The sequence below is a fragment of the Apiospora hydei genome (assembly GCF_038363865.1).
Source record: "Apiospora hydei strain CBS 114990 chromosome Unknown utg000008l_segment0_segment0, whole genome shotgun sequence".
Lineage (NCBI taxonomy): Eukaryota > Fungi > Ascomycota > Sordariomycetes > Amphisphaeriales > Apiosporaceae > Apiospora > Apiospora hydei.
Window position 1 is genome coordinate 1894180 of NW_027117367.1, and position 24224 is coordinate 1918403.

Consider the following 24224-nt stretch of genomic DNA (forward strand, 5'->3'; position numbering starts at 1 on the left):
ATGCATCACATGAATGCATTCGACAACGACGCGAGCATCAAGCCTGTGGGTACGCCGTACGCGACAACGCCCGCGCCCGTGTCGCAAGTGCTCATCCGTCGGCTGCCGCTGGATACGACCGAGGAGAAGCTTAGGCTCATGGTTGTGTTTTCGCAAGAATTGGTCGACGTCGATATGCTGTCGCCTGAGCAATCGGAAGATGCGGGTTTTCGCTCAGCCGTGCTCAAGTTCAAGACTCTGGCTGGCGCACAGCAAGCCAAGGACATGTTGCACGGGAAATCGATCTCGAATGATGCCGAGATGATCGTCGAGATTCTATCCGGCAGTCCTTTGACCGCGCGAAGATATCCCGCCCACGAGGCCTCGAGCAACAACAACCCTGCTTCTGCCACTTCAAGTACCGCATCTTCGACAACTTCATCTGGCCCGACTTCGCGCCAACCATCGCGCTTTGCCAGTGGGTACCAACCGGCCATGGAGAAGATGTCGCCCCCATGAACGGCATGAACGGCATGTACGCCAGCAATGAATTGCCCAACCCGGAGTCGGGCACTCACTACCAAAGCCTCTTCTCACCACAGTCGCCCATTGGTAACCATTTAACCGAGCGAGCGCGCATATCCGGCAAGACGCTCATCAGCCATGATAATGCCGAAGACGATGAGACGCAGGAGTTGCTCAAAAACCCCGTCGCGTATGCCGAGAATGGCGCAACGCAGGGTCGGAGGGCGACTGCTCCTCATTTGCCAATTTCCCGGATGGCTAACTTGTCGCTGAACACGTCTACATCATCTGCTAATTCGCTTCCTCCCTACGGACCGTCAACCATGACTCCTATTTCTGGCCACAGCAACGCTATGTCCCCAACCGTCATGAACAGCGCCAGCCATTCGCTTAATTACCAGGTTGGGAGCCAGCACTTTCATCGCCACAATTTCCCGCCAGTGAATCCTGCAGACCAAAACCCTCCCTGCAACACGTTGTATGTCGGTAATCTTCCTATCGACACATCGGAAGAGGAGCTCAAGGCCATGTTCTCGAAGCAGCGAGGGTACAAGCGACTATGCTTCCGGACCAAGCAAAACGGCCCTATGTGTTTTGTCGAGTTCGAAGATGTCTCTTTCGCGACGAAGGCGCTGCATGAACTTTACGGCCACCCGCTCCACAACAGCGTGAAGGGCGGTATTCGCCTGAGCTTTTCCAAGAATCCTCTTGGGGTTCGCTCGGGTCAGACGCCTGGTCCGAGTGGAGCAGCAGCTATGGCAGGCATCAACAACATGATGGCCGGCTCTGGTGCTGGTTTCGCCACGACCAATGGACCACCGCCAGGGCTCTCTGCACCCCCCGGTCTCAACCGTATGGCTTATAACGGCGCTTCGTCTTCGTCTCTGTCGAACGGTGCAAGCGCCCCTTATTCATCACCGAATTATCCCAACAACAACAGCAGCAGCAGCAATAACTACAGCGGGTGGAACAGTGCGCCATACAACAACGGGCCTTTATCTGCTGGCGGGTCTTCTACAATGTTGAATGCGTCTACATCATTCCCGCCGCCGCCACACATGATGGGAAAATAGATGGGTGCTTCGTCGAAGGCGCCCAAATAAGCAACAGCGTTTTCACTTGCAAAGGCGTTCTGGGGCGTGCATTTGAAGGAGCATCAAAGCAAATGGTCGGATATTCCTCTCTTTAGTGTGTTCAGCGTTTCCTCTGGCCCTTGGGCCATTATTACCACCGGTCTGGATCTCCTCGAGCCGGCCGATTCTTTTCAAATCATTTCTGCATTTTCTTTGCATGTCGGGACGGAGCTTGCGATCTTATTCATTGGTTTCTCAGCGATGGCGCCGATATCAGTATCTCACGATGATTCCCTACGTATACCGCCTGGTGGCGGGTGCTTACGAGGGGAGCTACGAGGCATGTCGGGTTATAGCCTAAGATTTGGCGGCGATGGCATCTCTGGTGTTCTATGCGCTTCATCGGTCACAGCGTCTCGGATTTTGTTTTTATTTTACCAAGTTTTTCATGGCTGGGCCTTGGCGTTGGGTAGAGCGAGCGGGATCCATTCCGTAGCCTATCGACTTGGGTTGGAGTTGAATCATCTGTGCGTTTTCGGGGAGCACGGGGAACACTCTGCTCTCCGCTCTGAGCAGTGGCATGTGGATAGGCTTATTGTATCAATGCGTTGGCGTCATCAGAGATAAAAAGAACATCAGGGCTTTGGCGTTCACTATCGAAAAGACGGGAGAAAAGGGAAATACCATTCTTGGAGGAAACAACAACTTATGAGGCTACGACATCGGAGAAAGCAAAGGGGCGCCCCTGGCACCTTGGAGCAGGCCGGACTGTTACCAGTTGTGCCTCGATCCTTTGGGCCCTATGGCAGGACCAACGAACGACCTACGGGTTCGCTGACGAGCAGCAGCCGGAAATTGGCCATAGGGTACATGCCTGCCCGGTCTCGGGCACCGACCAGCCCCCGTCTTTTTGCTCCTCTGGAAGATTGTGCCGAACAGCTGGCTACCATGACTATCATCGGCTGGAATCTGGCCTCGACTATTCCACAGCTAGATGATGAGAGGGGGCGAAGGATTTAGATGTTGGTTATATCTTAGCATTTTCCATGGGGTGGGGAAGGTTGGACAAATAGCATACGGGGTGTACTCGAGGGGGTTTTGCAAGACTACGATATACCTCACTTGATCGACATCGGGTGGTTTTTCCTTCATTACGTGGGCGGTGTTTTTCTAATTCCTGGTCTAGCCTGGTCTTTGCCCATTTTTCCTTGTTTCTTCGACATCATCTTTGATTATAGCTACCGGAGCGGTTTAGATGGTCAATAAGATTCACATCCCCAGGCTTTTGAACACGCGATGATGATAATTATTTTGGCTCTACACGAATGAGGTTTTCAGTGACTAGGCCTACACTTGCGATAGATACCGGGGCAGGAGGGAGTGAGCGAACATGGATGACGACTTGACAACAAATCCATTCACATAGCAAACCAACCCCCACGTTCTAACCCCCCTTCTGGCTGGGGCCACCCCGTGGTGGATGGGCACTATCAGTTCCTCCTCCATCGGTAAGCACGGCGAGGCGGATACACCCGGGTCACACTGCTGCAGGTTCCCGGACCGTACACTGTACGTGGTCTCGTGAGGAAGCACGTTGTGGCGAATTCTTTTTGGTCTCTTTCTGTTCGCATGTGAGCTCTGTGAGCTAGTGGTAGTAGGCTAGGTAAAGTACCTTGATAGGTAGCTACCTATGTAGCTATTGATGATGCATGTGATATGATACGACACATACCAACCAGTAAGTAAGCAGCAAGCAACCCATCATCGTTCTGTGCGGAACCACTACCGCTCCGCCCCTATGCGGTTCTCTTGGAAAGCCCAACTTTGGACCACTTCCTTCCCGCCCTCCCCCTTTTCTTCTGGTATATTGATGTTACATTGGTGTATGTGCCGCGCATTTCTCGACCCAAACATGGACATGGCGGTCTGTTACCTCTTTTATAGCCCCGGGATTTGCCAAGTACACGAAATGGGCGAATGCATGCTGTTCTGATTGCTCTGCGGACGAGGCGGCTGGTCGGTCGCCTGCCCGCCACCATATCTGTCGAACGGAGAGGGGAGGGGAGGGCACGAGGGGGACGAAGCTTTCCGAGGTTTGTTCTGTCTTTCCTTTTCGCCCGGGACACGACCTCGATACCTTTACATGCAGGTTCGCCTCGTCGGCTCATATCTTGCTATCGTCCACAAGTTACCCATGCTTTCCTGCGTACAGCTGCCTACATGTGAGTGAGAAACTTGAGAACGCAGGAGCGGGAACCGACTAAGGCGATAGCTACTAAACACAGTTGAGCAACAACTGCATTGATGTGTCTGGCTCGGCGAGCAGGTGCAGAGAAGGCCTTTTGGAATAGTACTTTTATTAAATTTAATTGTAGTAACTAAATGGGCGTATCAAGTGTTTCAACGCTTATTCGTAGAAACGATTCCCCATAAAAGAAGATGAAAAGAATAGTGACCGCAGAGGGAATCGAACCCTCTTGCCTTTAAGTATAATGAAATAACAATACTACCGCTAGGCTACACCAGCCCGGTCAAGGGAGATCTAGATTAACACGATACATAGAGCCAGTAACGAGGCAGTCAAGTGCGCGGGTTTGCTCCTCGAGTCCTACCATAAGTCCCGGTTGGGTTTGAACTCAAAACACAGGGGTGGGAGTTCGAAGAATCAAGCCACATTGCACGGTAGAACGAGCTTATGAATGTCTGCAACTCCGTTAAAAACGATGGTGGTTGATATTCGTGCCCTTCGAAAGTGACCGGTGTGCTTCGGTTGTCCAAAAGTAAATGGCGAAAAGATAGCTGTTGTACATAACCAATACCCCCGCGTTCTCCCCGTCAGATAATGAGATTAGAAATGCCCAAAATCCTCTGCATCATTGGTATCCATGGTCAAGTTCGGTAAACTATCATCAGCGGCCCAGCCTTGGGTCATGGTAGCCCATAGATCATGGAATACAGGCGTGTCCAATCGAAAAGAAGACGGCTGCTGCACTGCAGTGCCATCCATCCCCAGCATCCCGATGATATTGCCGTTTCCGTCCAACTGAAGCTGGGAAGAAGACGAAGACGACCCGGACAGGGACGAGTAATTCCCGATACTGGTCTGGCCTTCCCAGAGAGGGATGTAGTCCGTCAAGCTGCCGTCGAAAAAGGGGCAGCCACGCATGGCGCGCGTCTCTTCGGCGGCGACCTTGGCCTCGGCCGCAGCGACTCTCCTGTCGAACTTGGCCTTCACCTTGCGGAGTATGATGCGGAAAGCCGCGGTGATGTTGTTCCCAGACCTTTCGGCGTTGCCATTGTTCTTACTGGTAGTCATCGTATCTTGACTGCCATTACGCGACTTACCTCGAGCTGCACCTCTACCTGTAGCGGTCCTGGGTTTGTCCACGTCGTTCTCCGGCGGTGGATCTGCACACAGCTTCTCGAGATAGGCTCCGAATTGCAGAGTATTCCTTGCGTGAGCCGCGTCGAAGAGCGGACACGTGTCCACGGGGAAGGCTAGCTTAAGCACGAGTATCACGGCCACAATAAGATGGCCCCATTCCACCGCGGAGAACCGGTCCAGCTCCGAGGGTGTCAATGCCACTACCAGGTCGAGAAATGCACACCATGTGTGGGCTGCTCCCATCAGTTTGACAGGGTCGAGGGGCATTCCACCGGCCCTTTCGGCCTTCGGTCGATGGGGTGTCATGAGAGGACACGCCGCCACTTGCATATCTGCGGAGAGACTGGCCATCTTGACAGTTGCTATAGAGATAAAGGAATTAGTATCTCCCGTCTTAAGTATGTCGGCTTGTCTGGTGACCTACGCATAGCTGACACATTATCCGGCATCCTTGCTTGCCATTCTCTGAGTTGGGCCTCAAGGCCACGGTGAACAAGGTTGTTTTGGTGGTTGTTCTGGCCATTTGTATCTCGACTGTAGCCCGCCCGCAGTTCCCCCATCCCGTCAGCGATGCTTTGTAGGCGACAAAGCCAGATAAGAACATGGTCTTGCTGCGAGTTGGACCATTTCTCAAGCAGGTCGCAACACGTGGCAATCCAAGATGAATGGGGAAGGGTTGACGGTTTGCCCCAACTACGGAGTCCGCTGGAACGCATCTGGTCAGTCGTTTGTAGGGATCGCAAGATACACCATCGTGACTTACACCGATACTAGATAAAAGCATGATATAAAGGTTCGAAGGCGTTCTAGGTCTTCGGGTCCGACGTCCGACTCTAATTGGGCTGCGAAGGTGGCTTCATCGTCGAGCCCTAAGTCATGAACAATGTCTACCGCCATGCGAAGATACTGAAATGTACGGCGATCATTTGGTCGTAGATGGTACGGGTACCTTTTATAGTGTCAGCTCCGATCCCGCCTCTCTTTCTCTGTGTGACATACCAGGCATTATACACCAGAAGTCCCTGGAGTAGTTCCAATGACCTCTCGCCACTCGTTACGAACTTCAAGCCCAATACCTTACGGAACTCATCATCGTACAGGTTGAACCCCTGGAGGCTGCTCGAGCAGCTTGTCGCCGCCAAGATGGCCAGCAGTATGAAAGGGGACTGGCTAGCCATCGATTTGACATTGGCACCTTCGGGCAAGGCTACCAGTGGACAGAAGGATAGCATGTCCTGGAACCCATCGAGGAGCTTCTGTGCTGAGTTTAGATTGAACTGGGGTTTTATACCCAGTGTCGTCAGAGATATCGAGCTCGAAGCACCCATTGATGAGCCTGGCGAAGATATACTGGAGAAAGTGGCGCCGCCGCCTGATGAAGACGCCGAGAGCATGGTTGAATCGTTGTCAAACCCGTCCTCGGCGGCTGAAGGTACAAGGTCCTCGACGAACTGGTCGTGCTTCTCTAAGAGGTCATCGAAGCTCGACCCTAGCTCCGCTTCGACCGGTAGGTTGAAGTCGATGCTGAAGGTCTGGCTGGGACCAGACGGGGGTGGTAATGGGGTTTCACTGATTTTGTCAGTATATGTTCGGGAGGTGCAGCAAGAATGTATAGACTTCAGTCATATGGGGGCGAGAGAGAAAGCAGACGGAGAAAAAGTAGACATGGCACTTACCCTTCAGCGGCTCTGGGCCTCCGAGTTCTGGGTCGGGCTCTGAAGATGCATTCCTTCTTGAAGTCGCAACACCTGATGACTGCATAAGTCGACTCCCCATAGCCCTCCTTCGAGTTTAAGACGGTCCACTTACCTTTACAGATTCCGGCCTGATCACTGGGCTGACACCGAATCTTAGCAGCCCTGCAGGACTCGCAGGCCCGGCTCGGAAGCTTAGCCCGGGCCGACACGCGATCATCCATAATGGCGGCTAGTCCAGAGAATAGGCACTCCACTGGATTCTCTCAAGTTTGACCGGTTGGTGTTTCCTTGCAAATCGAATGCTGTCGGTTTTATCGTGAGCAAGCTTTGTCTCTTTATTTGGACGTCGACCAGAACCCATGATCTGATACTTTAATGTCACGATTTCGGAATGTACTCTTTCCTTGATGGTGAATTCATCGGGAGAAGAGGGATTGAGAAATACCAGATGCCATGTTTCCTTGGACGAAAAGAAGCCGCAGTATGTCTCGTATTAGGTCATCGGCCGTGGGTGTGGCGGCGCTGCACAAGTTAAGTCCGGTCAGCAACGGAGGTAGAGAACGGTCAGTGGAAAGTGGGGTCTAGCTCAGCGTCTCGAGAGCAAATGCAATGCATGTTTTACACTCCCCAAATCACAGAAGAACCAACCACGAAACCTCAAGCGACTGTTTCCTGATTAAAGCTGTCTCGTCTTCAATGCGACTACATGTATGCATCCGACTGGTTGAAAATTGCATACAGGCATGGACAGAAGGCTGTTTTCTAACGTTCGAAAGAGTCCGATCAGGCTGCTGTCCCTGTCAACCCTCCTGGACTCGTTCAACCCCTAAAATTCCCCCATTCAGGCCGATGCCGGTCGTCCAGCTGGACTGACCACGACGTTGTTCTTGACTACCGCCGTGCCTTCTAGCAGTGCAGCAACCTGTTTCTCTGTGCAGGTGAGGCGAAGCGGGTTGGAGAGAACGTAACACTCCGACGCAGACTGTGCCGGAGGCTCGCTCTTGACATCGAACACCGAACGTGGCCCCTCAGTCGCATAGTCGAATGACTGGCCGACGGAAACTTGGCCCTTGGACACATCTTTACCCGACATGGTACGCGTGAATATCTGGTACGCGGTCTCTGGCTGGTCGTATCCGACTAGAGCTCCATTGTCAGTTTCTTGGATTCATGTAGTTACAGTAATGCAATGTGTTTAGGGTGAACATACTTCCATGACCAGCTTGGAAAACACGCGAAAAGGAGAACCTGCCATACTGTCGGACGAGTCCGCCGACATAGCTTTCGTTCGTGAAGATGGGTGCGTAGCCGGCCGCGGCAAAGTCGTGCTTATCTGCGTAGTCAATGGCTAAGCTGACGGCCTCGCCTCCAACCCCTGGAGATTGACTCGAGTGTTAGCTTCTTTTGCTCCCTTCACATCATGCAGCATGGCTATAGCATTTCTCAAGAAGGTAAAGAAGAAGGTACTTGCAGTTGCACCTGAAGTCGCGATCACCATGGGCCAGAGCGACTTTGACGCCATCGTCAAGAAGCGATGCTAGGTCCTCCCTGAAACCGCCGAACGCGAAGTCTCCCGCGGCAAGAAACCCTGCTACACTGTCAGTGCCGTTTTAACTATGACGGGTCAAACACTGTGCGCAAGAAGTGTCAGACTTGCCGTTTGCTGTTGGGTTACTGTTCAGGGTGTAGTTAACGTGTACACCGAGCGCCTTCAAGACCCATTCCTGCGACAGGAAGCCGTAGGCATATGGTGGTGGGATCGAGGTCGGAATGAGATAACCAATGTCAAAAGGGTCGCGCTACATTGAAGCCAGAGTCAGCGGTTCGTATTCAGAATAGCAAATGGTCGGAGTCCAGGCACTTACGCCCGATAACGCATCGTAAGCGCTGTAGACGTTGGTCCAGCACCAGATAGAAGCGCCACCACACACTTCCGTTATAGTAGTGTTTGTTCCGTACTGGTCACGATAGCCGTTGGGCGTCAGAGCGCGGCAATGTTCGACCTGTTCCTTGCATCCGCCGGGCGAGGACCAGTTAAAGGCCGCCGACTCGGCGACCTCGAGATCGTAGGCCTGGATGCCGTAGGTATTGTTGATCGCAAATTTGGGAAAAGATTCAGCTTGGATATGGAAGTCGGTGAAGCCGCTCATGATGCCTACTGTGTCGACAGTGACGGGAAGTGCGCCGTCATGTTCGGAAGCGTGAGACTGCAAAAGCTTCGCAATTGCCGGCGCGTAATGTCCGCCGCTATAAGGGGTCTTATATTAGATCTCTGAGGAGCAGTAAGCATCAACAACTAGAACTTACTACGACTCGGACCAGACACTGATCTTTTCTCGGCGATACTTGGAGAACCTGATTGTCCGTTAGCGGCTGCCATATATACCTACCCAAGGTGTGCTCTCGAGAAACGTACTCGGACATCCAGACTTGAAGAAATTCCCAAGTCGCCTCAGCAGCCACGGCAGTTGCATTGACTAGTCTGGAGCTATCCTGGCTCGGGAAAGTCCCCTTGTAAGCCGTGTAGTTCAGCGGACCGGTCCACGACTCCGCAGGGTAGATATCTCCACTGATCGCATCCATGACGCCGGGCGTAGCGACATCGTAGCTGAATCCCGTCTGGACCGGCTGGTCGATGTACAAGAGGTTGGCGCGGTTGTTCCAGGACCAAGGATTCAGGACGGTGGAGTTGCCGTCGGCCTCGGGGACGAGACACGGGCCGTTCTGGCTGAGGGCCTGGTCAATGGACGCCGCGCCGGGACCGCCTTGGAGCCAGAGAGCGAGCGGCGCGGTCTCGGGCGAGTCGCGCGACTCGAAGAACCAGAAGAAGAGCTTCTGCTCGTACGGCTGGAGGCGGGTGGACGGAAGAGTGAGGTATCCGCTGTAGGACTTGACACCCGGGGTGGTCTCACAAATGCCGGGCTGGGGATTTTGGGGATTACATGAGTTATGATGGTACTGGAAAACGTTGGTAGTGCGCTTCGCTCACCTCTTTGTAATCGATCGTGACACCTTCAGTGACTCGCGATCTCAAGACACCAGCCGAACCGAGTGAGGCAAGTCCGAGGAGGCCGACGACGGCGCGGCCTAACAGCCGGATGCGTGACGGCATTGTATCTATTTGATACTCCACAATCGATTGTAATTTCTGGTCGTTTATGGCTTGTTATGACAACAGTACGGATGGTTGGTTAGGGCAACCCAAGGCTTTTAAATGGGTTGAGGCTTGTTAAGCACACGCGTCCCCTACGTGAATGTGTGCCCGTTTATGATAGATGCATTCAATAAACCCTGCTACACAATCACACGGATCAAAGTCTAAACCCGAGATAGAGGCTGTGTGTACATTAAGAGTTGTATACTACGTACATGTAGATAGATATCCACGGTCACCTCAAAGATAGTAACTGAGACAACCTAAACTGGACTGACTCGCCAGGGTGCAATTATTTGGGGGTTCTTCCAATACCCTTGACAGATTTAACGTCTCTACCCATCCACCGGCACATCCAAAAACCCAATGACCGCTGTTTGGATTCTAGAAGCCCCGGATTGGCGGGATTCTTCGGCTCCTCTTTCTGCCCGGTTCTGCCACCCGCCGGGGAAGCGGTATCCTTTGCGATGCATTCTGCCAATTGCTCACCAAAACCCCATCATATGACCACGGCCTATGGACCAAGAGGCATGTACTTCTATGCTAATTGCATCCAGCTGTACTCGAGTTACTGTAGTGGGAAAGAAGCGATGTTGTCTTGGCAAGCCAAAATACACTGCTTTTTGGCTGTACTGGCGGGTGCTGAGGTGGGACTGCGTGAGTATCATGGCAATACGCACAATACGCCCAATTCGCGCAATAAGCATAGCCCTTTGAACATAGCCCGTTGAGTATCAGCCCGTCGCAGGCTCGATAACGCCTGCTTCCTCAACAGGTGTAGTGGAGTTGCGGAATTTCTGCTTCTTTTGTCTGGAGGCCCCGACAGGGAACCGCTTCGCCCCTTTGCAAGTTTTGCAGCGGACGACTAGAACATCGGCCCATGGCTTCTTACCTCCCTTGCTCGCATTTTCAACAACAGAGACACAAGTCTCACCTTCAATGAGTAGGCTGTCGCAGTATTTGCAAACAGTATGCTTCAGCGCAGGAGATAGCCGTATCAAGGCCTTCTCTGATGTGGTTTTCATAGTTGTGAGTAGATGCCGCGAGCATGCTTGTCTGAGCTGCGTCTCATCTGGCGTGAGCTCGTTCGCCCCGGTTGGCTGGTCTACGCCGCGATCTCGTGTGGTCAGAGAGGCGTCTTGCCGGGTAGAAGCTGCAAGATGAGAAGCGGCTTGATAAAGGTATGAAATCCGGCAGTAGATGGGCCGATTCGGCACGTTGCCCTGCTGGCCTTTTGGCTTGGCCATTGTGCGCGCAAAGCCTTGCAAGAAACCTGGACGGTTGTGTGCAGTTGGTCATGAAGCCTGCTGCTCAGCTCGCAAGGCTCAGTACGCGATCGATGAAGTCGTATTATGCAAAGAGCGCATTGCCTCTAATGCATCTCGCCATGCTAAAATCAATTTTAACGAATTATTTCGACCGCTAATCTCTTGAGGATTGCTGAATCGCAACCTTATCTGGGGAAACAGCCAAAGAATTGGATGCGTGGATGGCTCGTGCACTGCGGCGGTTGGAGAAAGCCTGTGCTAGTCCAAAAACGGCTAGTGCTCCACCTGTAAATCTGGCGCCTTCGCTCTTACCAACTTTTCCCTTTCCGCAGCTGCTCTCTTTCGCACTGCACTGTACTGCACTGCCCTGCCAATCCCAGCCTGGTCAGCCTCCATTCTTCGCGACATCCTTCCATCAACCCGTCCTCGATCCATCCTTTCCTCCATCAATCATCAACAACTCCGTCTTCTTCTTTTTTCTCTCATCGACGGCGGCAGAACGGTTCCATATCGAATCAGCCACGTCGAATACCTGTTGATTTCTCAATTCTCCATTCGACAGCTTCTCAATCTTCTTCCTATTCTACGCGTCTCTGCTTTTCTGCGACGTCACAACAATCCTCGTCACGACACGACACCACTGCACCTTAGCCCTTACTAATCCCAACAACCACCCATCATGTCTGCCGAAGAGGATCTTATTGATTACTCCGACGAGGAGTTGGCCACTAATGATGCCGCTCCCGCCAACGGAAAGAAGAGCGGCGAGGCTGCCGCCGCTTCTGGCAACAATGTCGACAAGAAGGGCTCTTACGTCGGCATCCACTCGACTGGTTTCCGCGACTTCCTTCTCAAGCCCGAACTTCTGCGCGCTATTGCCGACTGCGGATTCGAGCATCCTTCGGAGGGTTAGTCTACCAACTACAATCTTACATCTGCCAGCTTCCATCAAGACAAGTCTATCTGTCCCTCCTTCCCTCTTCTGCAAGCGTCCGTCCATCTCGCAAGCCAAGCCAAAAAGCAAGAAGTCAGGAAAGACATCATTCGAGAGGGAGTATCAGGTCAAGCGAACGGAGGTGGAATCATTAGTTCCGCTCCCCAGTAGCTGAGGGAGCCTGGCCCAAGAGGCCAAATGAGAACGCGTCGTCGTTCGGTCGGGGACATGCGGCAACTTTGCTTGCAATGCGATACATTGCGCTTGCGTAGCTTCGGCTGCTCGGGTTCCCAATTCACTCCAATGGAGTCGAGGACAATACTGCGCTTCAGCAGTCACTTGTTAGAAGGCAACACTCAACTTGCTGGCCAACTCTTGAGATATCCTGGCCAAAGGCCTTATGAAGAGTGCCGAGTAGAGCGCGCACCCACGACTTTGGCCCTCTGCGCCATCGTTCTTTCGGCCGAGGTCCTTACTGGGCATCATGTTGGGGGAGAGGCTATATTGATACTACGGCTTACACTGCGTCGATGGGCGGACCTTGTCGAAATTTCCCTCCATTCTCGTCTCACACTCGCTTTGGGAACTTAATTCTAACATCCGATCGAAACCTATAGTCCAGCAAACGTGTATCCCTCAAGCTCTTCTTGGAGGTGATATCATCTGCCAAGCCAAGTCTGGTCTTGGAAAGACGGCTGTCTTCGTTTTGACCACACTTCAGCAAGTCGAGCCTGTGGCTGGCGAGTGCGCTGTGTTGGTTATGTGCCACACTCGCGAGCTGGCCTTCCAGATTCGCAATGAATACAACCGATTCAGCAAGTACATGCCGGATATCAAGACTGGCGTGTTCTACGGTGGAACTCCCATCGCCAAGGATGCCGAGCTCCTCAAGAACAAGGATACCCACCCTCATATCATCGTTGGTACTCCAGGCCGTCTGCAAGCCCTTATTCGGGACAAGTATCTCCGCCTCGGTAGTGTCCGCATCTTTGTCCTTGATGAGTGCGACAAGATGCTGGACCAAGTTGGTAAGTTTATTGGGGAGAATGCACATGGCATATGTTCATTACTAACTCGCCACTAGACATGAGACGCGATGTTCAAGAGATCTTCCGCTCCACCCCCACTCAGAAGCAGGTCATGATGTTCAGTGCTACTTTGTCTGATGAGGTTAAGCCCATCTGCCGCAAGTTCATGCAGAACCCGACGGAACACTACGTCGATGAGGACACCAAGTTGACGCTGCACGGTCTTCAGCAGTACTACATCAAGCTGGATGAGCGTGAGAAGAACCGGAAGCTCAACGAGCTCCTGGACGAACTTCAATTCAACCAGGTCATCATTTTCGTCAAGAGCACCGTCCGTGCCACCGAGCTTGATAAGCTGCTTCGCGAATGTAACTTCCCGTCTATTGCGGTGCACTCCGGTGTTAGCCAGGAGGAGCGGTAAGTTGATGTCCCATTCGCGTGCGATCCGCCTGGACCTATTCTAATGAACAATATACAGTATCCGCCGCTACAAGGAGTTCAAGGAATTCAACAAGCGTATCTGTGTCGCTACTGACGTTTTTGGCCGTGGTATCGACATTGAGCGTATCAACCTTGCTATCAACTACGATCTGTCCGCGGATGCTGACTCATACCTGCATCGTGTCGGTCGTGCGGGTCGTTTCGGTACCAAGGGTCTTGCCATCTCCTTCGTGAGCAACGAACAGGATCAGGAGGTGCTCAAGGCGATAGAGAAGCGCTTCGAGGTTGCCTTGCCGTAAGTGCCATTTTCGATGTTGGATTTTACGCCTTTTACTAACTGTTTAATTAGCGAATTCCCCAAGGAGGGTATCGATGCCAGCACCTACATGGCTGCTTAGACGAGTCTTCAAGACAGTCTCTTTTCCTTACACAAGATATGGGTTTCCCATAGTTATGGGTTGCACACGGTCTGCACACGGTCTCGATAGGTTCGGCAAATCAGGGAATTTCATATAAAAAGAGGAGCACAGCATGTTCTAGAAGTGCAGCTATGGTCTCCCGACTCCGTATGGAATTTTGACGTCGAGTTGGTCTGGAACGCAACAACCCGAATGTTGCCAGGAATCTTGCGACTTGGTGCCTCATTGGTCTTGGGTCGCGGCTGTTGATTTCTTCATCACAGCTTCTGCACTATAGTGATTGCTTGTGCCGCCAGTGCCCTCAATATAAGCTGTTCAATTACACAACCCGTTTAGCTCCCGATACATACTTCAATTGTGACGCCATCATACCGCAAAACCCGGCAAACTTCTCATGGTCCGGTTCGTTTACTCTGCCGCTACCGTTTGTATCTACCTACGCAAATATTGCACACCAACAACTACGTGATACCATGCAAGCCCTTCATACTGGGTATTGGCCTTTTCTTCACTGCAGTGTTATCATATGATACGAGTACGGGCATATTGCGATTTGATGCCATCATCGTGCACGAAACCTCTTCGATCTTATTGTATCTCGCAGTAAATGCAATATCCTGAGCATATCCGCCTTGCCATTCTCAAATGATCTCACACAACAAGGCCAGTACGGGCTTGAACTGTTGATGTTCATCTGACCGCTAATAGCAAACAGTAAAAATCACCGAGCGAAGTTGGAATAGACCGAGGACTGGCAGATGGAGAGAAAGGCGATCACGATGACTTGCGTAGGGTCTTTCCACGGCTGTTTGCCGAGTCAACACCGAATATGAAGAATTGAGTGATAGTATGTGGTGGTGATCGCCACATCACGCTACGACCTCACATGTCAAGACGACGTAGTTGTTATGCATCTATCTACGTTGTGTATCTGACTGCGTCGGTCCAGAATAAGAATTCGCGAAGGACGCGAAGACACATAGTGAAAGCGAGTGCGAGGGAGATCTCGTGAACCATGAACCAACAGTCATGGGAAGGATATAGAAGCGGATTTGTCAACAACCCAAAATCGGATTGCGCGTCTATCGTGATGGGTTCCGTTGAGGCGGTACCGACGGACAGTCAAGATTGCCCCTCTGGAATCACGATGATGAATTCTCATCCTTCATTTACTGGTAGATGTACCGTGGCCCAGCCAGCCCAATAACGGCCTCGTGTCAACCTTGCGTACCATACTTGCATAATCTGTCCGCGACAGAGTACATTCGTCACTGATTGTAAGATGATAGCCGAATCCGGAGTATCTATCACATTGTGGCGGATCATATCTGTGTCCGTCAGCCCCTCATGTCCGTCGCCCCTTGTGATGGTACGCGGGGTGGAAATCTCTCGATGGCTTCGTGGTCTGGGTAGCCCTTCTTCTGCCGCCCTTTGCCGTGGGGGATTTCTTGATGCGGGTGGCGTACATTTGGTGATGCCTATTCAGCTAGGATCTACTAGATCTACTGGATCTGACGACGAGGGAAACCTGCTCCTCATCTGTCACGGGGGCGAAGCGAGTGAGAGAGCGAGGAGAGTCGTGATAGGCTATCTTTCACCCGAACGTAAGCCTCTCACTCTGCCCGTCTGCCTGCCTGCCTTCTACACCATGTCTCCCCCATAAAGTGTCACGGCAGTTGATCAAGGCAAAATCATCATCGATGATGGAGCTTACTCCGGTACACGGTTTGGTTATTCACTGTGGATCTGCTTATTTCAACTTACTCCTTATACGACGCCTCAGAAAAAGGATCGACTTGTCGTTATCAAGGCCGGACGTATCATGTCAGCAGCACCGGAGCAAATTCAGCTGAAGATCCACCGACTTCGTATGTACAGATGTTCAAAAGAAAGGGCTATTTGTCTAGTGGCTCTCACGGCTCCCCCGGCTCCCACGAAGGATAGAGACCCAAGTTCAAGGCAGAGGCTGCCCCTCCCCACCATCAATCAACCAACATTCCCGACGGAGGCGTTATAGCCAACGATATATCGCAGTTATATGCCCCCGCTGCGTCGAAGGGAAGGGAAGGGAAGGGAGGTGGCGGGCCCTTCGGCCAGATTCCATCCATTGAAAGGGCCTTCTTCCCTTTGGGGGCGCGGCTGGGCGGGATGGCGGAAGGATCTGCACCTTTCTTCTTTGCTCACTACTGTCTACGGCTGCGCTGCTGCTGCTGCTGCCTAGCCCGTCCATACGCTACCTCCCACAATGCATGAACCCCACCAGAACGAGGAAAGGAGTGAGATCGGGAACATGTCAGAAGGCAGATCTTTCGCCCCTCATCAACTGTCATTTCGCTGCATGGTAAGATGCAGCAGAGAAGGGCCGGCAGACTTATTAGACTACAAGGCGTGTGGCATCTTCTTTCGCTTCTAGAATACTTGGTCGACATGACTTTAGGCAGGCAATCGGGTGGTGGGGGCGGGTTTGGTTTGGGACGATATCAGTCTTTCTAATAACATCTACGCGTGCTATGTGGCACAATGATTAGTTCGCAGTCGGGACCCCGGGGATTTCCAACCCAAGCCTACAAAGGTTTTCCAAGACATGCGACAGGTGGTGATGAGGGGCACACACACACACACAGCCTGGGCTTGCTTGCTAGAAGCTGAAGTAAGCGAGAGCGTGTGGTGGCCATTCAGCGCGCACAGATGGGCTGGGCTGGGCTGGACGCCGACTACCTTGTCGACGAAGCCTTGTGGCGTTCTGGATTGATCTGGTCAGTGCCATGGAAATCTAGCCGCTCCGCTGCTTCCGGGAGGCTTTCTCGTAATTGAAGATTGACCGTGCTGGGCTCAACATGTCCGCGGTAGGCTCTAACCTGATTGGTTGGCTTACAATCAAATAAGTCATCCAATACTACCTACATGTATGTATGTAGGGAGGGGAGAGGGCGCATCGCCTTTGCCTCATTGCTTGCATCGCACGCAACGTCGGATCGAGGCTTTGCTGGACGGGCTAGGAATGGCCGACGCAAGCAGACCCCGTTAGGCGCGCGTAACAGCATGGCAGTGCAGATAACCTTTTGCCCGCAAGGAGAAACAGATCCTCAATGAGCCATCATCATGGTCGGGTTCTAGACTGGTTGCGAAACCTTCTTCTACGGGGACAGCGAGAGACATTTCATTGCCGTGGGACGCCAAAGCAGTAATGATCTGCTGGCTGGCTATGTACTTGCAAGAAAAGGGGGGTGTTGGTGGACAGCACGATGTTGCCTCTCTCTCACTCGTTGCAGTCTTGTCGGGCATGGCATAGGGGATGCCGCGTTTCACGGAATCTTGGGAGAGAGGGGGGAGAAGGAAGAAAAAAATTCTCATGATTGTCCATCCCATGCCAACCAATGCATCGCCTCCAAAATGCATCGCCAACAAACTTGTCTCGGACAGGCCTTGGAGGTGGTGGGCGGTCATCCATACTGAGTCGCTGCTGACTCTGCGAGCGGCCTCATTGGCTCCGCGAGAAGGGCATCTCAAGCGTCTTGGCATTTTGCATCTTAGCAAATCGGATTTGGTTTTGGGCGGGATGACTATCTCTAGGCAATTCCCCAGACGAAGGTTTGGCTGGGTCTTCGGTAAGTCAGTAAGGATGATGGGGGATGACCTTCTGCTGACTAGTATGCTGTTAGCAACATCTTTGATATTTCGTAGTGTTGTTGCATGTCATCGTACCAGAACTGGTTGTCCAAACACTATCCTTCTGCGGTTCATTCTCGTTTGCAAGTGAAAAGCCTGGGGGCGTACTGGAGGACTCGGAACACTGCAGACCTTTGCAGACGTTTGCTGGCGGCCCCCAAAGTTCCAAAGTTAATGACTCAGCAATTCCTGGGCTCTTGTCTTGTTAGTGCTGGCGCCGGACTCCGCAGTGAAGCGTAGCATGGGCAACCAAGATCTGAAAAGTAGAGATGAACGCTCAGATGCAAAAAGGCCTTTTCGCCAATATCTCGTCAGATGCTTGGTGACGGCATAAGCAGGCTGTTGAGTAGTCTGCCAGATCTGGAGCACATGTTGTCAGGCCACGATGGCCCCAGCGGTCTCGGGTATTGATTGTCTTTGCACGCCGCTCAGCACCTGCACTGGTGAGTGTGACCTCAAATTCGCTTGGCGGTTACCTGCCTACTTACACAGCCGGCGTGCCGGCCAGTCACGATCTTGGTGACGCCGGGCACTCCTTTGCATGCTCTGGTGATGCCGATCGTGAGGGAAACTCCGAGTCCGTAGATTAGCAGGTAAAGTAAGGCAAGGCAAGGCGTTCTAGGTCCTGCCTACTCCGATCTCGCTATAGTCCACGTCTATTGATGTCTGATGCAACGCAGCCCCGTGATACCTAGCTGAACCACCTTTCCCCCTTTCCTCTTCTAACTAAGCAGTACACGTTTCTCTACTAATCGAGGGGTGAGGTTGAGTCATCGTCGTGGGACGTGTAAATTTTGGGCTGTAACGAGCCATCAGCCCAGCGCCTATTGGTCATACCTGACCGATCTATATCCGCAAAAGCGAGGCTAATGGCCGGAATGGAGGATTCGTTGTTGAGCGCATAGCATAGCACCCCCTGCTATTACAGTAGTTATCGGAAGGCCACACTTCTGGACACAACACGCGGCCAAGGGTTACCGCTGGGTACGGCCGGCCAGCAGTCAGTCCGGGGCGGTGGCCGCAACCAGTTTCCCCCATCTTAACGCCGACAAATTATGGATTGCAGACTGCTGTCAACTGTGAAGCTAAGCAAGCTGTTCGCCCTGGGGTAGCAACGGGCCTGTTATTTTCTTGGTACGGAAGTGCATGCATGCCTCGGTCGTGGAGGAGGGGCTGGTGGGTTGTGACGCTGCGAGAATAGGGATGAGACGAGTTCGCGCTTCAGATACCGCTCGGGAGTCGATGTTAAGATCATGATCGGTGTCTTGTCTGTCTGCCTCTGCAACCTAAAGGGGCCGAGAGAGAGGCTTCTACGCTCGAATGTTTTACGAAATTCTTATCTCCTGCAGGAAGCGTCTGCAACTGCACAACGCCCGCCCTCCCTATCTGCACGGCTATACCACCTTGCAGCAAAGCAGCAATGGTTCCGAAGCCCGCGCCCATACCCCCAGTACAGGCTGTGTGTGTGTGTGCGTGTGTGATGTGATGTGAGCTCGAAGCGGGGAATGCAACAACTTGGAAATAGCGTCCATTGGACATGTGCGACTTGGCCGCGGCAGCTTTAACGACTGGAAACGGCCAAGTGAGAAAAAGATGCGGTCTAGCGGACTTGCAACTCTAACCAAGAATGCAAAGTCCCTAAGCACTGGAAGAGACAGGTTCGCCAACATGAAGCAGTCTATCTACTGTCTAGTCGAACCGACTTGACTTACACTGGACAGGTCCCATCCAAGGCGCGGGCGCGGGCGCGGTTCGTCTCGGGTTGTGCCCCTTAAGGCAGATTGATACTGCCATCGCGTCGTCGTCGAGGAGCCAGCAGGAGCAGGAGTAGCAAGCAGCGCGCAGCCATCAGTAAATTAACCCATTACCTTCAGCGCGCACCCTATTCGCTGGGGCCCGGAGGCAGGTGTTGTGCGGCCGACCCAGAAGCAACTGTGACGCAGAAGGCTTTCGCCCAAGAGATTGCAAATTGGCACAGCGCGCCGTGTTACTTAGCCCTCTCTGCGAGTTCTCTGCGCGGAGCCATGTACAGGCGAGCGCGCGAGCGCTACGGCGACCGCTTAGGACCGGTACGTGCAGAAAACCACAGCCCCTAGCGCTTTTCCCATCGGATCAACTCGTCGGCTAGCAGGTACCTGTTTTGTAGCGTAGTGACGAGTGGCGGAGAGAACGAGCACTGGAAAGGAACCTCTGTGCTCCGGTTGGCTGTGCTCGATTCTGCTACATACGACCTCGCTGCCGCGCCTATCTTCTTTTTTAAACCATCGCCGAAAATCATGCGAATATGTTTGAGATGGTGGTTGATGGTGGCTCAGAAGTGTCCGAGTCAGCTGTGACATGTCCCCTCTTCATGGAATGATACGACCGACAGAGACGAGCGAGCACGTTTGCTAGGTGTCGGTGTGTTGCCGCAGCGAAAGTCTCAGCAGACTCGGAGGGCCGGAGTCGTAGGTTAGGTAGTAGTGGTAGTGGTGGTGGTAGTAGGGACGATGGGCTGCCAAGGGGGACCCTCCCACTGGCTCCCAGCGTGATCGACTTTCTGGTGTATCATGTTCATTTTTAGCTCTCGACTCCATACCGCATCCCTCCCCAATGCCTTGCCGATGAAGTTATTTTGAGAAGGCGTACGGAGTACCCTCTTTAGAGTTCTCCAAACCTTTGCTCTGATGGTATGATCAGCTTTTTGATAATGGCAAGATCATCCACCGGTTCTGTTGAATTGCAAGGTAAGTGCGTTGAATAATGTAGTTGTACAGTGCTCACTGGTTGAGGCACTACGTAACACAATACACTTGTTATTGCAATCCCGTGAAGGTAATAAGTGTCCTCATAAAATCAAGTGACGAATACGAGAGGTTCGTGAAGGAGATGAAGTACCGGCATATCACGAGGTGACGCAATCATAGAGTGCGTCTGATTGCGAGATACCCCACAGACGGACAAAGCCCAGGTACCCTGTACGGAAATTGCTTCCTATACCTCGCCGACGGCTATCATTTCGAGTGTCATGACAGTGGTAACTTGTCAGTCTCATTCTTACTCTCATCCTCATCCTCATTCTCATACAGGTTCAGTGAGTGTGCACGATAGCGCGGGCGAAAGCTGAGGGCCCGATGATGCAAGACAAGACAAGAAGGCCTTCCACGGCATGCGATTCACCCACCACCTATCGCCACCAAACAATACATATGTACATATATATGATGCACGGCCCGATGGCAATATTGTTCCTTCACTGCATCGTAACACGAGCATTTGCTGGTCTTGGCGAAGTTTGGGCAGAAGGGGCGACGAGCAAGCAATCGAGACAATCTTGTTCGATGATGAGAGAAATTTTTGCCATCTGGATGCTTCCAGGCCCTTCATCCAGCTAGCCGTGCATTCATTCCCTTCCGACAGAGAAAGAAGAAGAAAAAGCCTTCAGGCATATTGATGATATACTTGTATGCACGTCTTACAACCAGGGGCTGTCAGGATTGATTGCAATACGAGTGGGTAGGTAGGTATTCTAGGATAGTGCGCGTCTCTTATCTCGCGCTCTCTCTCAGCAGTCTCTCAGTCTCGCTGTCTCATCGTTTCACGACCATTGTAGTCAGGGTCGAATAACCCAAGGCAAGGTACCAGCTGCATGGATGGATTGCTTCTTCCGTATGATTGCCAACCTGCTGCCACGCTGCATGTGGGTATACTCATCGGTATTGCGGGCGTATACTTAGTAGTTGATTATGGAAGCGTGGAGAAGAGGAGAATCACCTATCAAACTCCCAATCGAGTGCATAGCCAAATCCAGGTTGTCGTGATGAATGACTCTTCGTCGCGACCCTCATCTCATCTCCATCCACGGCCGTTGCTGGCGACAACGAACAACTGTCAACCACTGAATGCCGTCGAACTGCGCTTGTGGTCACATCGGCCTGCTGCTCGGTCCCGCTTGCAGCAGGGCGCTATGCCCAAAGCCGTAGCCGCTAGCCGGGGGGTCATGTCGATGGCGCCGTGGGCACGCCGCACTCCACGACATCCTTGGAAAGCGATGCTTAGATGACACAGTTGTTGGACATTTTTATTCCACCTGCATTTCCTCCTGCTCATGCTGATTTGCTCCAGCCGGCCAGCCAATGGGCCCCAGCCAGTGACAGCGACTCGTTGTACGGGCCACCAGGCCCCTTTGGGCAACTAGCCACTGGATTTGTGAACTGTACAAGTCGCGACTCTACTACTAACACGCAAGAAGAGGGGGTCCCTCGCAGGCTTCTCAGGCTTCGCAGGCTACGCCCAGCCCCCCGGCTTTGCTCGTCACACCCTTCGACCGCTCCAACAATCCCATCGCGGGCGTTCTTCCCCCTCCACCAGGCCACGCGCGCGGCCAATCGCAGCCCTGCTCATGCAAATTTGTCACTGGGACAACCCCCCAAAGCATCGGCCCCCAAAGCCCAAAGGGCCGTCAGTGTCGCTGCACGCCGCTACTCGCACACCACGGGAGATGCGGTTTTAGGTTATCAGAGAGTGTGCGGTACTTGACTCTCTGGGATGTATGGCCAAGTACACACCGTAGAGTACAGCGAATCCCAAGCCAATCCCACTTTGCTGCTGCCATCGCAAAAGCTCTGTCTGCCCAGCCCGAGTCTCCAGTGCTGCCAGTACTGCCAGTGCTGCTATCCCAATTCTTCAAAACTGCCCAGTACCCCAATGGCACGTCTCAGCCGTGCACCCCCGTTTCTTCTCTCTATCGAACAAAGCCGCCGCAATGTTCGATTCCAAGATCTGAAGAGTACCACAGCGACTCGACTGAAGTCTGCTAAAGTGCAACGACGATTCTGTATAATCCGGTCTCATTATTACAGCTTGATATACTCATTTTTCTGCCCCATATACTCTCCCCTCCGTTTCCGATTCCTCGTTTCCCAGTTCCCGCGCATCCAAGTGTGTCCTGTCACTACTTTGCTTGTGTCTAAGTTGGGGGCCATTTTATTACTCTGCAAAACCGCATTCTCGCTCTCTCTCTCTCTCTCTCTCTCTTGCGCGCGCGCAACATCGCAGTGTGTTTGTTTCTCTGGTTCGTCGGTGGCATTGACTTGCACTCTTGCGACTAAAGGAATAACCAATCCCCTATCCCCAACGACCTTTCCTATCAAGAAAAAAGAAAAAGAAAAAGACCCTTTAAAACATTAAAAGAACGGTATATTCTCGTCGCTTTCCGCCGCCGATCAGAGTCATCCGAGTCGAGGCCAACATACGAGAGAAAAAGCATTCCACACAACGCCTGGCCGTGTTACTCAGAGAATCCTTTGCCGTCCGCGTCATCTTTTCCACCCCCTAAAAAGCTTCTAATCAGTCAACGGATTACCTCTACTGCTCCCTCCTTGGCGCTACCCACCACCCGACATCCTTTGTTGTCTCCGTCGCGAAGGAAGGACGAACAAGAACCAACACGCCGACTCACCACAGGTCATCCGTCATCTTCTCTTTTTCCCACCATTGCCACTGCCACCCCGGACGGTCGATATCCGCTTTCAGGCTTCCATAGCCTACGTGCCGTTCGTCTCTTGGAAGTACAGTACCGCCGTTTACGTCTAATTTTGCCAACTGGTAGGCACCTGCCCCACCCTTCCTTTGTACCCAATCTATGCCCTCAGCACTGTTGCCTCCCATTTCCCGGGCCCCACCCTGCACGCATCTGGCATCTGGCACCTGGCTGCTGGAGAAGGCAGTTTGAGGGAGACTCATTGAGCCACACACAACCCACCCACCACATCCCTGTCGTGTTTTACAGTCATCATTGCCTCCCCCCGTAATCTATTCCCTCCTCCTCCATTCTCCCAGCAGCGAAGACATGAGCCAAGCCAAGCCTAGCCAACCCACCCCGAGCTGCCTAAGCCAATGCCCATGCCCAAGTTCCAGCCCAGCCTGCCTACTCCAGAAGCGCCATCCTTGCAGGCAGTCAGTCCTCCTTTAGGCCCAGCTCGCCGCTCCATCTAAGCAGGTCTTCGCCACCTAGCCCAGAGAAGAGTCATCGAATAATAGTACCCAAGCGACGGACTCCAGGCTGCACACTGCTCTGCCACACATTCGCCTCGCGCAATCATTCAATACACCACTACCACCATCCACACCATTACCTTACCTTACAGCACGCAATTCCGTGTCACTCACGCTCATTTACTCACTCACCCACTTAACCCTGTCCCTCCTCCGATATGGTACCTGGTCACTAGATAACTAACGCTGTGGTTTGCCCCCCTTCAGCTTACACAAAGCCAAGGTAGCCAACTCTCTCTTTAACGCGACGACTCATAGTCCGACTCCGCTCAGTTATTTGCCTTCGTCGCTGCCTCGAGTGCCCTTGGGTCTATAAGTGTTCTCCGATCTCGTCACCCCTCCACTCCATCTCTAAGCCGCATATATGTCCTCCAGTGGACTTTGAGTGGTCGCAGTTACTGTACCTTGCATAATCTCATTTGTGCAATCCAACGCGCCTGCATCCCGACGTCACCAATAATCGCAACCGCATTGCACACACACAAATACAACCTGGTACTACCTGTCTCGAACCTCGCACCCTCGGCTCCATCTGCTCCCATTTGGTGATATCGCGGGCTTTGGAAGAAGACAACTAGCTAGAAGGCTTGATGCGTTTCTAGCTGTGCTTCTACCT

The 24224-nt window shown here is 52.6% G+C and overlaps 5 protein-coding genes across 5 annotated transcripts; 2 read left to right on the forward strand and 3 right to left on the reverse strand.

Moving 5' to 3' along the window:
- Window positions 1-9: 9 nt before the first annotated feature.
- PG997_011168 (RNA recognition domain-containing protein) lies at window positions 10-1577 on the forward strand (the record flags this gene model as incomplete). The annotated part of the gene is made up of 2 exons (XM_066815483.1): window positions 10-306; window positions 369-1577. The coding sequence occupies 2 exons, from the start codon at window positions 10-12 to the stop codon at window positions 1575-1577; spliced, it is 1506 nt and encodes a 501-aa protein (XP_066664773.1).
- Window positions 1578-4425: 2848 nt separating this feature from the next.
- On the reverse strand, window positions 4426-6880 carry PG997_011169 (uncharacterized protein; the record flags this gene model as incomplete). The annotated part of the gene is made up of 5 exons (XM_066815484.1): window positions 4426-5324; window positions 5387-5667; window positions 5726-5911; window positions 5962-6531; window positions 6639-6880. The coding sequence occupies 5 exons, from the start codon at window positions 6878-6880 to the stop codon at window positions 4426-4428; spliced, it is 2178 nt and encodes a 725-aa protein (XP_066664774.1).
- Window positions 6881-7500: 620 nt separating this feature from the next.
- PG997_011170 (alpha/beta-hydrolase) lies at window positions 7501-9771 on the reverse strand (the record flags this gene model as incomplete). Its single annotated transcript, XM_066815485.1, has 8 exons — window positions 7501-7820; window positions 7870-8034; window positions 8155-8247; window positions 8290-8458; window positions 8525-8906; window positions 8967-9014; window positions 9076-9581; window positions 9649-9771. The coding sequence occupies 8 exons, from the start codon at window positions 9769-9771 to the stop codon at window positions 7501-7503; spliced, it is 1806 nt and encodes a 601-aa protein (XP_066664775.1).
- A 776-nt stretch (window positions 9772-10547) lies between these two features.
- PG997_011171 (RNAse P Rpr2/Rpp21/SNM1 subunit domain-containing protein) lies at window positions 10548-11060 on the reverse strand (the record flags this gene model as incomplete). Its single annotated transcript, XM_066815486.1, has 1 exon — window positions 10548-11060. The coding sequence occupies one exon, from the start codon at window positions 11058-11060 to the stop codon at window positions 10548-10550; it is 513 nt and encodes a 170-aa protein (XP_066664776.1).
- A 700-nt stretch (window positions 11061-11760) lies between these two features.
- Window positions 11761-13882, forward strand: PG997_011172 (uncharacterized protein; the record flags this gene model as incomplete). The annotated part of the gene is made up of 5 exons (XM_066815487.1): window positions 11761-11989; window positions 12633-13043; window positions 13100-13460; window positions 13522-13779; window positions 13834-13882. 5 exons carry the CDS (start codon window positions 11761-11763, stop codon window positions 13880-13882), a joined length of 1308 nt encoding a protein of 435 aa, XP_066664777.1.
- Between the last annotated feature and the right edge of the window lie 10342 nt (window positions 13883-24224).